This window comes from Cajanus cajan, chromosome 5 (genome assembly GCF_000230855.2).
Source record: "Cajanus cajan strain Asha chromosome 5, NIPB_CcT2T_4, whole genome shotgun sequence".
In the NCBI taxonomy this organism is placed as follows: Eukaryota; Viridiplantae; Streptophyta; class Magnoliopsida; order Fabales; family Fabaceae; genus Cajanus; species Cajanus cajan.
This window is the reverse complement of record NC_138521.1, coordinates 60,271,046-60,284,392: the sequence shown is the minus strand read 5'-3', so window position 1 is coordinate 60,284,392 and position 13,347 is coordinate 60,271,046. Positions and strand designations below refer to the sequence as shown.

Sequence of the window (13,347 nt, the reverse complement as noted above, 5' to 3'; positions counted from 1 at the left end):
ACCAAGATAATGTGTAGTCTACCTAGTTTTAACCATACCATACCATTTGGCTCAGTTGTCTGGTAAATTAGCATAAGCTGTTTAGTATTTTACTGAATGATTTCTGCTATCAAACTTCTAAGCATTTTGTATGTTGTGGAATAATTAGAGCATTGGCTCATCTTCACTCAATAATTTTTAAAACATCAAGTCGTTTTCCTCTATGTAGTCCTTCCTGCTGTCGAGCTATTCTAAGCCCCTCAGCTTGTCTATCCCGCACTCTGACGGGGATGTTAAGTAACAACCATCGTCATGTCTATGCCTCTGCCCTCTAGGGGATATTCTCGGTTTGCTTTTGGGAAACAATTTGACAGTCTATTTTTCATCAATTATTATTATGAGTAGTATCATGAAATCTCCTGTCATATTTTTGTTGCTTTCAGTCTCCGGGATAAAAGTGATGGTTGACGTGTTGCTTTTTGATTAATTTAGTTGTGGAATATCAAAATACTTTTTTTTATAAAAACATTCCGGTCTGGCATTCGAAACAAATACTTAGTTTAATTGTTTTCTAGCTTGTCCCAAAATGACTTGGTGTGTTTGGTTTGTGGTGATTGGATAACAACACTTAGTTTGCCTCATGAATGTTTATTTTTCATTATCTTCCGATCCGACAAGTGCGTTTATTATTGTTGGAAAAAGCGTGTATATATATATATATATATATAAATTACAATGGTCGACGTCTTCAGATGTACTAACATGAATTGACACAAGCCATGATCCTCGTCGATGCAACTGGTCCCATACGTTATTAAAGGTTGCATGGCAGCCATCGTAAATAAGCTCGTTTGACAATGACAACATTCGTCCTTTACCACGTAAAAAATCTTGCACCATGTTTTGTACTTGCGCGCACCCAAAGGAAGATGCCAAAAGAGAGCTGGAACGACCAACCTTGACATGATAGTAAAGGCATTGAAAAGGAAATTTAATAGCTTCAACTCCAACATATTTATACCCTTTTTCTACAGGTACCCATCGAATAGTACAGTAGTGTAAAAGACAATCTTTAGAAAGCAACACCATAAAGCTTGGCTACTTGTCATCAACTTATATAGCAAATAGTGGAGATCCAAAGGGAAGTTTTAAAATAAATAATTAAAACGAACTCTTCTAAACATTTTATAACATTAATTTGACATTTACATCACATTGCCCAAGTTAATTTTCAGTCAACACTTCATTTATAAAACAATTTCTATTTTAATAAATTTTTGAACCATTGATTTCAATTAATCCAAGTCAAGAATCAAATTACGACCCTGAACATTGCTGTCTATTAGTTCATTCCAATTTAAAAAATAATAGTCTGTTAGTCAATCCAGCAAGATCAGTCATTCTTTTCTTAAAAGAATTATGAAAGTTCCCTAAAGTTAACAAGGAAGGAATAGAAAAGTAGTTAGTACCATGCAGATGCCTGTTTTGCTAAGTTTGCCTATGAAAATTTTCCAGAATTTGTTATTGTTGTGAGACTTGTACTACTCATCTACACGACAGTTATCATTTTTAACCGCAACAGTATGCAACGAACGTCTCTTACCACTATTTCGTATGGATAAGATTAACAATGCTTTGACAGATGTTTGAAGGGCTATTCATTCATTTTGACTCCTGATGACGGCAGTTTTAACATATGCTAACATGCATTTCCTCCTCGACAATTGCAAATATCTCGTTCACTCTATCATTAAGAGAAAGGAGTGGGGAAATAAGGGTTTTTTTTTTTAAGATATGAAAGATTATAAATATAGTCCCAATGGAAATCAAACTTAAAGTCTCCATACTTCTAATTACCCAAAACCCTTCCCCAAATTAGGCATATCTTGTACACCGATAAACATATATATAAAGTATGAATTTCATTGCAATCTTACCTTAGAGTGTCTATGTTCACCTCTGCAAGCCATGTTGTTAAATAAACCTGCAATAGTAGACCAAACATGTATTATTCCGACTGGCCCAAGTAGCGAGAAAATGACAATTCCATTTCCAACAGTATTCCTTCCTAATCCACTTATAAACTTGCTTTCCAAAATTAATGTTTATTTTTTGGGAAAATATAAGTAATTGCTCAAGTTGACCACCTCATATGTGCTATAACCACACCATAGTCCTCAAATCGGACCAAATCTGAGTGTCTGACCCTACGGATATGCTTATGCCTTTGGTAATGGTCATCGAGTGTGATGCCTCTAACATCTTATAACCTATTTTAGCAAGGCATTAGCACCAAGTTCTTGTTTCAAGTCTGTGCACTAAAAGGATATTATGCCTTTGATAATGGTCATTTAGCATTGGCAACACTATCTCATAGAAGCCTTAAACATCTTCAACAGCGGGCTACCTCACAGGATCAACATTGTTGGGCTTCCAAACTTATAGGGTAATAGTTTGACATTATTTACAACCCAGGACCTGAAAATAGGGCAGTGGAAGATATTGTCCTGAATGCCATTTCTTTCAACCCTTACTTATTGGGTTGATTTTGCTAAACTCATAAAAGGATATACAACAGGACCTGGAACTCCAGCAATTAAACAAGGAGGGTGGTTGTTCTAAAAATTGTACTATGGTGATTCTCAAGAACTCATCCCTCATTCTGATTTCACTACGATAGTTCCATTCCTCACCTGTTGGAAGTCGGAAGTCATTGAGTTCACACATTGCGAGTTACTTATTTTGAAAGAGGGTGTAGAAACAGATTTTATGCAGTTTTTGAAGGAATGTGATGTGTGCCAAAAGAATAACCATTTACCATTGTCCCTAGCTGGATTACCCCTAGCCTTCACCAATCCCTTGGATAATTTGGGAGGTCTATGGATTTCATTCTTGGTCTTCCAAAATTACAGAGGTACCGGTTGATTATGGTGGTGGTTGATCAACTATCTACGCATACCCATTTTACAGGGTGATTATGGTGTTTATCTGGGATGTGGTTAAGTTTGCATGGTTTCCGAAAGGTCTCAATCAGTGAATGAGATTTTATTCTCCTTAAGGAATTTCCAGAAGATGTTTCCAGAATTTCCAAATTCTCCTAAATCCAAATTTATGGATACCCCTACTGTAAAGGGGGATAAAAGTTCCACTAAATCCAAATTTCCAAAACTAAACTATTTTTATTAGTGTAAAAAGAATCAGTTTGGTTCAGTTCAAACAATTTAGTTAGGGGTACATTACAATTTAGTTCAAATTTGGGAAAACAATTTGTCGAACCAAAAGACAATTCAGTTCACCAAAATTGTTTTTCAGCTTAGTTCAAGCGAATTGTTTTTCCAGTTCAGTTCACTTTTTACACAATTCAATTTACCTTTTTTGAACACATCATTTAGTTGGTAAAACGATGCTGGAGTGAGTTGCACATGCGCAAGTTTAGTTGGCTGCGCCAACTCAAAGTAGGTGTGGTTTTTACAAGCTCCAATTGCCTAATACAGCTAAATCCATCCAGCATTTTTCATATCGTAGCTTGAACAAGCACATGACATCAAATCTTAAGAAGCTAAATTACCAGTAGGGCTGGAAGTTGAAGATTCTGTTTCAGTGGAACCAGAAGGAGTCCTAGCAAGTAGAGATACCTCCAAGTATGGGCAGCAGATAGAGGAAAGGCTTATTTTGTGGAAGAGGCAACATGGGAGGCAACAAGTACTATGAGGCCAGTTTCAATCCTTCAGCCATGAGGATAAGGCAGTTGCTAAAGAGCCAAACAGTACCCAAAAAGGGTCCTTAAGAAAGAAGCCACTAATAATCTTCATTAGGAGAAAACCCAAAGTTGTAAATGAGTCCCAGAGCAATTAGTAGCTCTAGCCTTGGGAGAGAATGATAACAAACAGCAGAGAGAAAGTGGGGTGGTTATAGAGGGGAATACGGAGTAGGGCATTAGATTTGCATTTTGGGAATCTATTGGAGCTGAGTGCGTCTCTGGCTTAGGAGCTTCTGCTCTTTCTATATTTCTCTCTCAATTTACTAAATACAATACTACTGATAGGATTTCCTACCAATGATGTTATATTGAAAGTGATAAAAACCACACCAAACTCTTATCACTTTGTAGTGTAGTTTCAGAGTGTAAAATTGATAGCTAATATATCAACATTATATTTTAAACGTCAAATATGGGCGTTTCACAATGAATTCAAGAGAAAATGTGGTATTAAATACATCACCTGTAAAACCTCAGGGTCGGGTTGGTTGTCAAATCTTAAAGCACCAATGTCAGATCTCCCATCCCTCAATCTTGGTGGAATTGGCCCATTAGTCACCTCACAGTACAGATTGCAGTCTCTCAAATCTTTGAATTCATCGTCATAAAGCTGAGTTGACCAATGCAACTGTTTTACTTCTGAAGTTTCATAACCAATGGACATAAATTCAAGAACAAGTAATCGCTGCTCATTTTGAAATAAATTCCTCGGTAAGACAAAAGTTAGGAATCAAATATAAAATAGAATTTTTTTTTGCAAAAATTGCAATTCACCTTCAAACATAGTTCCAAGCTAAACATCTCAACCAGCTCCTCAGCAAATTTCTCTGATTTCAAAACACGATACTTTAGCATAACTTACATTAATAATATGTCACTTAATGTATAGCACTGTTGTTTCCCACTTTTCTGTAGGGGTGTAAATAGATCAGGTCAGGTTTAGACTATTTTAACACCCAACCTAATTAAATTTAGTCAGATTGGATTTGTGAACTTTTTTAGAGTGACCCAATCCAACTATAATTGGGTTAGAGTTAGGTCAAGTCGGGTTATCAAGTTGAGCAATTAAAAATAAATATATTTTAAAAAATTGAAACAAATGAAAAACAGGAGAAAAAAAACTTAATTCAAATTCTAGTACATGATTCAAAATACAAACAATATTACAATAATTATACATGAGAAATAACAAATATCCCAAACAAGCAAACATTATGTCACTAATTACCAAATTTTGAATTACATAACAAGTAAAATTAAATTATTCTTCTTGCTCTTTGTCTTCTTCAATTTAGCTGATCAACTCATTACTACAATATTTGGTAAAAAAAAAGAGTAGAATTAAATATATGCAGAGTGTATTATGCGTTGTGTTGTGTTATGTGTGTAACATTTTCAATTTTATTCACTAATTTATTATACGTCAGGTTGATTCAGGTGGCAAACTTCTTAATCCATTACCCAACCCACAAATATAATTGTGGTTGGTTCTGGTAGGTCAGCTTTGCCAGTGAGTTGTTACCCCCTTACACCCATACTTTTCCACATGTTTTAGTTATATGAAAGGAAATTAATGATACACACTGATTTCTAAGTGGAAGGAGCGCTGTTATCATCAAATATTATTTTCTGATTTAGCATGACACTTCTGGTGAAACTTCTCATGATTTCAAGTGTACTCTTAATTTCATGTATGCTTCTCTTGAAACAATTTCAAAAAAATCTATAATATTTGGGCTAACCAAAACTTAAAGCCTCAATGATTGTCTAACTATGTATAGTAGATTTAAGACCTGACAACTCTACCAGAAATAAACATGAATGTATTCAGTAAATTACTATGTCTCTTTATTGGATTATTTACAATCTTTATCGAACTTAAAGGGGAAAATTGTGAAAAACAGTTTCTGTTGAAAATATACCATAAACTCAATCTTCTGTAAGTAACCATATAAAATTCTAAAGGAAAACATTAATACCTCCAAATGATTAAAAGTTTCTATAATGAATACCTATTCCTAGCTGATAGGAACTTTGGAAGTGTTACTTTATTAAGTGAAAATATGCGCATAAATAACTGAAGGAAATGGGGAAAACAACTAGCAAATCATCTGAAGAACTGGGTAACTGCATAAATGATCAATGCAATATGTTAATTAGATAATATTGTCATACCATGTGAAGTGATTGAATAAAATGCAAATACTGGAATTCCACCACCATCACCACCATCTCCAAAATCACTCTGGTCCACAGAGTTATAAGAAAATTGTAACAGTGGACTATTGTTTGGTACTTTGAGAAAACACTTCATTGATCTGCTAAGATTGATCATGTCACTTATAATGCCCACCTAAAGTTGCATAAATATTAAAACAAATACATAAATGTTATCAGTACTGAGTAACAATTGCATCCACCAAGTATTAGTACGTGACAGTTATATTTTCCAGCAATAATTCTCTTTCAGATTGAAAATTTCCATTTTCCATCAAAAAGTAGTTAGAAGGAGCACTAGAATTTTGAATGTCTGTATGTGCGAGCATGCATGTGTGTTTTGCCTCTCAATTGAACAAAAATTTGGAAGTCATTGAATATAATATTATATGGCATCAACAACAAAATTTCAAATGAGCAGGCAGCTGATGCAATTAAATACAAATGTATGCTCATTACATTTCTTTGCTAGAACAAATGTATCAATGGTTCAAGTTTGAATGAAACAACATGGATATGACATACCATGTCCTTATAAGACAGCAATAATTTACTCCTTTGCAGTTCCTGAAACAGGTACAGTAACCATAGCAAGAGATATTAAAATGATGCAATATACTTTAAGGTTTAATTTTTCAATAAAAGATGAATTTTTTTTATAGAAGAGAATAATAAGACTAACAAGATAATAAAGTATCCACCTGAATAGAAATTACAGTGAAAGCAGAAAGAATTCTAAGTCATCGCTCTCTTTTTGTTAGGCTGAGAAAAATCATACCCTTCATTGATAGAAATTATGGATAGAGAAACATTCTAGAGAAGTAGGAAAGCCTATAAGAGAGCAATTTTCCCACCCAAATATCCTCAAAAACATACTATAAGAATCTTCACCTAGACTCAGATAAACTGTTGTCTAAATAGACTGCATACCTAAGAAATAAAATCAGGGACTTAAATTGCATGAGTAGTGATAATCACAAAGTTAACATCCCACCCATTCTAGCAAAACCATACCTGAATATTATTTCTTAAAGCTAGCTATTCTGGATACCCCTTGAAGACATCAAACTGCATTTCATAATTCACTTTTATCAGGGAAAACAAAGCACTGCATGCCCTTTGGTTCAGCTAGAGAGGTCATAGGTTTAATTCTTGATGATTAAGCATATCAGCCAAAACAGTGTTTTTGGCCACCAATTTCCAAGACCCCCAAATTGCCTTAGAATCTTAGTCAACTTAAACCACACAAGCTGGGATATAAAAAGAGAGGTAGAAAATGAAAATGATGGACAAACATGCTTGAATGCAGTAATGTAATCACATAATGAGGAAAAAAGCATACTTCCAACTATTCAAACACTAGGAGACATTTAGTACCAGGATCCTGAAAAGTAGTATTGTTTCTTATCTATCCAAATAAGTAAGCCCACCACACATTTCTACATAATTTTAATTTTGAAAACATCAATGAATTGAATACCTGATGGCATCTGATTAAGCACATCAACAAATATAGCAAACAAGAGCAGTAATATGGATGTCGTTGCCTAGATTTCTCTAACGTTAAACCACAGTCAGGTTCACCATTCAGAATCACACAAGAAGCAGCAATATAAAAGCAAATAGAGGTTCACCTTCTCGATCTAGAGAAACTTATTTAAGAAGCACTCCAACTAACTAATCATTTGCTTTCTCAGAATATAACTACATATTGAAAGATTTATAATGGTAGAACAAAAAGACTTAGTTGCTCTGCAACAGACTAGAGCCTATGTTAATGTTTATAAGCAAAAGTATTTGATCATGAAGAGAAGCCACAGCCAAGTTACCTACATATGATGCCAAAGTTCATATCAAAATTAGACTAGATATGACTTACATTAAATTATATAAAGCTACCATGCAAACTAATTCTTGCCAGTTATGGTGTGTATCGAATACCAAATGGAAGTTACAGAAAAGTATAGGAAATAAACTTTTTGCAATAAACAATGATATGCCCTTGACAAATTTGCCAAAAACAAAATGGGAATTGCTTCAAATAAAACATGGACAAAATAATTTCTAAAATCATAAAAAAAATGTTTTGAAAACTAATGATAATTTATTGAAAAGTGTTCATCCACTACCAGCAATGACTCATCAACCCTACACTTGCCAGCTTCATCAGCAACAAACAGTATACAGCCAAAATCTGGCATTCATTATAGTACAGTTACTTCTTTCCTTTCCAAGTAAAACACGCATGACAGGGTGGTAGAGAAATATCCCAGTGTATAGCATATACAATTCACCTTGCTTAGTATTTCGATGCAAAATGTTTCTTTTATCTTTTAATACATCAGGAATTAAACCAATAACCTCTCTAGCCAAACCCAAGGGCATGCATTGCTTTTTTTTTATCCCTCATAAAGTGAATTACGAAATGCAGGTTGATGTCATCGTATGATATTCAGAATAGCTAGCTAAAAAGCTAAACGTATAAAATCCTAAAACAAAAATTCACTTAAATCAATCCTAAATTAAAATAATAGTGTTGAGCAAGATCAGTAAAAGTTGAAGGACAAATAGAAGCAAAACAAAAATCAACAATACCTGCCGCTTAAATAGTTTCAAACAAGCTTGCTTTCTTATGCCAGGCATGTCGCTCAGAACACCTAATTTCATATCAGGCATGTACCTACATCAATTACGAAACAACAAAAGCATAACCACAGGCACTTACAAGCCACACACAATATAAACAACTTCTGAATAACTACAAAAAAAAAAAAAAAAAAAAAAAAAAACAGATACAAACACGCTATAAATTCCACCCCAGAAAAAAAAAATCCAAATTCAATTAGAATCACGTGGTTTCTATGATTCTAGCTTTGAATGCGAAATCGACAATGTAAAAACAGATATTAATGGAACGTAGCGGATTAATACCTTTGGGAAAGATGAGAATTGACAAGAGCAGTTGCGTGAGATCTTCCAGCGGAAGAAGCAGAGGACCAGCGATTCTTGCACGACGCCAATTGCGACCACTGGTTCCTCAGATTCCGTTGCGCCTTTGGCCTCCATTGCCTGAGCACCGATGGCGGCAATGGAGATGAGGTTTGAGGCTTAGAATCGGTGGTTCTCGAAGGAGTTGATAGTGCTGAGTCTAGGGTTTCCATTGTTCACTGACTCTGTTTGTGGTATGGTATGAGTGCATGCACAGAACAAGTGCCTTTATAGTTCTTCAAAGGATGCATAAAAGGTAAATGACTTCTAAAACCCTCTTCTCATTCTTAAAATTGTCATAATTATTATCTTATTACTACACGTTTGTATTTTCTTTTTTTAATTTAAGGCAGAGATTGGATTTACTAATTTCAACATATAATTGAGTATTTTTTTTTTACACAAGTAACTTTGCATGTTATAGTATTATTATTATTACTGTTATTTTATACATTATACAAAGAGTGTAGTACTTACAAAAATTATTGTAATTTTTCTCAAGATATAGTGGTATATATGATTCTCTTTCTAAATTTGGTTTTTTGGTCTTTTTAGGATAATAGATTACACAGAATCATTCCACAAGTTAAGAAGTGATCTTAAGTATTCAAGAGTATGAATTTTAACTTTTGATTGTTAGTGTATTATAAGATGGAATATAATATAAAAGACTAAGGGTTTGTTTGGATTTAAAGATGGAAAAGGGGGAGTGAAAAATGAGGGATTTAAAGGGAAAGTGAGTGGAAAGTGAGGTTGTTTGGATTAAGGGAAAGTGAATGGAAAGTGTAGAGAAAGTTTGTGAAAGTTTGTGAATGAATTGATTGATGTGATAGATAAAAATAAATTTTTTAATTGATAATTGTGAAAGATGACTATTTTGCCCTTAGGTTAAAAAAAAGTTTATAATTATTATAATTAAAAGATAAATATATAAATTTTAACTAAAAAATTATAAAAAATTAATTTAAAAATAAATTAATTTAAATATTTGCTTTAAATTTAATGATAGATAAAAATTAAAAATTTAAGAGATGAATATATAATTTACATTTTTACCCTTGGATTCAAAATGAGTATAATATTATTTATTGTAATTAATAACAATAACAATAAAATTATATTAATAGGTATAATTTATTTAAAATATAATAAATAATGATAAGAATAATAATAAATATTAGAAAAATAATAAGAATCATAATAAATAATAATGATACTAATTATAATAAATAATAATATTAATATTTATAAAAATGAAAATAATAATATTTATAATAATAAATAATAATAACAAAATATATTATGATAATTATATTTTGTAACATTATTTTATTAATGTTTATGAAAGTGTTATTATTTTAATTTTATAAACATGTATTACTTTATTTTTTTATATTTCCACTTTTTTGATGTTAATATTTAAATAATAGAAATTTGTTAATATAAAAAAAATGTATAATAAAATTTTTGAAAGTTAATTAATAAATTAAAAAAATTGATAAATCATTAACATAAATTACAATCAAATGAAGATACATTTGTTAATTGTACAAGTCAATTTTTATGAATTAAAAAATTAAAAAATTTATAACATTACAAAGTAGATGGGTAATAACATATTTGTAAAATAGAACAGAAAATACACTTCAGTCATCAATTAAGTAAACAATAATTAAATATGACATAAAAGAATAGAAAAGAAAAATGTTGCAACTAAATAAAACATATTTAAATTACAATAATAAAAAAAATAAGATAATGTAGTTTATTCAAATGAACTCTGAAAGTCATCAAATTTATGTTCAAGGGTATCAAGCCTGTTATGTATTTGATTAACATTGATAGTCAAATTATTTAATCCTTCTTGTAACCCTTGAATGCCAGTCAATATTTGGGAAAACATTTGACTATCATACTGGACTGGAGGTTGTTGTGTGATGTCAGCAGGCTGCTCCTCACCATGGTCCTCAGGCATTGCATGGTCTTCATCTTCAATATTTTGGCCATGTTGATGATTATCTCTGTCATGTATCCATACCCCGTTGACATTCACGACATTTAATTTTTTCAAGGTATTTTTATTAAAAAAATGTGCCCACCCTAATTCGACTGCAACATCAATTGATAAGTCTACGCCATAAGCAGCCAAAATGTGTGAAATTAAAATGGGATATGGAAGAGGCATCCCATTGTCCTTGCATTTGACCATGTGTTGCATGATATAATGGGGCCAGTTGATCAAAATGTTATTCTTTAAGGCCTATAATAGAAAAATGTCTTCATGCAAGAGTTGGGAAAAGTTACTTGATCTGGGAGCCAATATATGGACGTAGACATAATGTAGGAGTCTGTCGTTAATGTTAAGACTTCCTACATTTCTGACATTTCGGCCCTGCAGCTCTGGTCTAATCATAGATGTCGGTGCTATGTGACGGTCGAACTGCATCTCCTCTGGGATGTTTGGAAATGCTAATTTGTGCCCCTGATACTTCAAACCAACCAGAGATAACCAATCAGATGGTTTTATTTTTATCTTTGTTTTGTTGACGTCACTATAGAGGAAACCAGCTTCAGATACTCTCAAGTTGGAATAGAAGACCTTAATAAGATCTTCAAAGAATTCACATTTGAGAGCCACAAAATGCTGCAAACCTTGATATTCTAAATGGTGGTGAAAATACAGCCGTGATATGGCAAAGTAGCTAAAGTCCATAACCTTTGGATGAAGGACTATCCTGTGGTAAAACTCCTTGCCATATTTAATCATCTGATCACGCTGGCTGAAAAAACGTGTCTGATTTAGAACTTCTTCAATTTGTGGTAATCTAGGACCAGCTGCTCTGTTCGAGGTGGCAGGAGTTTTTCCTTTGCTTTCTTTTGAACTTTTTTTTCTTGAACCGGATGTCATACCTGAAAATTATATATAAAATAACCAATAACAAATATGATGTTAAACATAAGACATATTTCATAAAACATAATTGCAAGTAATAACATTAAAATGTATCTTTGACCATTAATAAATACTTTTATAACATTATGGTCAACTTTACAATGTTTAAATCATTAGTAAAACATTACTTATAATGCATAAAAAAATACAATAACTAAGAACCACAAATCAACCACTTTGACCCATGAACTTTAACAATTGGTTGAGGCGGAGATGTGGGGGTAAGCCAAAAAGTCGCCTAACATGTGATGGATTATTACACAAAAAATCATAACACTGAACCATAACTTGCTCGTTTTGCAAGTTCATAGCGGCTAACATGTCCCAAATATTTGATTCTGAATATTGAACTGTTGATGTTTGCCTCAAGATATTAACTTGCTCATTAATTATTTCGTTTCTTCGTTCAATGGCAACCACTTGTCGTTCAACAATATCAGATAATCTTTGCGTCAATGCATTAAGTAATCTGTAAATGCATCGAGCCTCGTAGTTAGCCTGTCAAATTGTGCATCCATCACATCAATCATTGGGGCTTTTCTTTTTGTGTCTCGAGATGATGATGTTCCAGTAGTACCACCAGATGCAGCAGATGACACTGACTAAGTACCATCAACAGGACTATAGGAACCATAGTGTGGTGGCGACCGATATGCTATATCAAACCCTGCCTGAAAAGGGTCGTCCTGTGGTATGTTATCGACATCATCGTTCAAGTCGACCGTTACACTTGGCATACCGATATTTCTACGGGCTTGTCGTGCAGTCCTAGCCATATGGTCTGTCGCCCGATCAACTCCCCATAATTCTTCCATCAAGTCATAGTACCTAATGGAAGACACTCTCCATTTAGCTGCAGCTGGCTTCGCCTGCAAATAAAAACATGATTATCACCCATAATTACTATGTTTCACTAATTCAATAAATCCCGAATGTTAAAACATTACCTGCAGCAGCTCATGCCATACTTCAGGCTCAGTTGTAAACCGTTTCATGGACTCATCCCACGCAAATCCACTAAGTCCACTAAACAAGTCGTGAACCTCCCGCCATCTATCCTTCAGACTTTTTTGTCTATTTTTAACATTATTTTTCGTGATACCCGTTAATCCAGTTTGTCGGAGGGCTTCAACAATATTATTGTATGCTTGGGTTGTCCAACTACCATCAACCCGATTGCCCAACCTAGCCTCGTCAAGCATGGCAGTCAATAAACGAAAGTCCATGTCATCAATCCATTTGGTGAACTCGCGGACCGTAGTCGAGAAATCAGGTACAACAGTTTTTCCTCTGTTCATTTTCCACCTATTGCAAAAACAAGGCACGCAATGATATCATATGTAAAATTTATGAATGAAAACTTGTAACAAAATAATTTATTATAATTAAAATAGTACATGTTATTAAATACATTATTAAATACATGATCTAATTATTAGTATAATTTGTC

General features: G+C 33.2%; 1 protein-coding gene across 6 annotated transcripts; it reads right to left on the bottom strand.

Annotated features, from left to right (window-relative positions):
* Window positions 1-611: 611 nt before the first annotated feature.
* On the bottom strand, window positions 612-9,168 carry LOC109806820 (uncharacterized). 6 transcript variants are annotated; one of them, XR_002240433.3, is made up of 9 exons: window positions 8,888-9,163; window positions 8,552-8,636; window positions 6,482-6,523; window positions 5,915-6,092; window positions 4,514-4,566; window positions 4,203-4,424; window positions 1,917-1,963; window positions 1,583-1,723; window positions 797-936 (listed from the first exon to the last, which is right to left on the bottom strand). XR_002240433.3 is itself a non-coding variant. In XM_083075542.1 (8 exons), exons 1-8 carry the CDS (start codon window positions 9,115-9,117, stop codon window positions 666-668), a joined length of 1,053 nt encoding a protein of 350 aa, XP_082931668.1. In that variant the 5' UTR covers window positions 9,118-9,168; the 3' UTR covers window positions 612-665. The 6 variants fall into 6 exon arrangements, 5 of the variants coding, with proteins under 5 accessions (XP_082931668.1, XP_082931667.1, XP_082931669.1 ...); XM_083075542.1 differs by lacking the exon at window positions 1,583-1,723 and having other exon boundaries at window positions 612-936; window positions 4,203-4,349; window positions 8,888-9,168; XM_083075541.1 differs by lacking the exon at window positions 1,583-1,723 and having other exon boundaries at window positions 612-936; window positions 8,888-9,166.
* Between the last annotated feature and the right edge of the window lie 4,179 nt (window positions 9,169-13,347).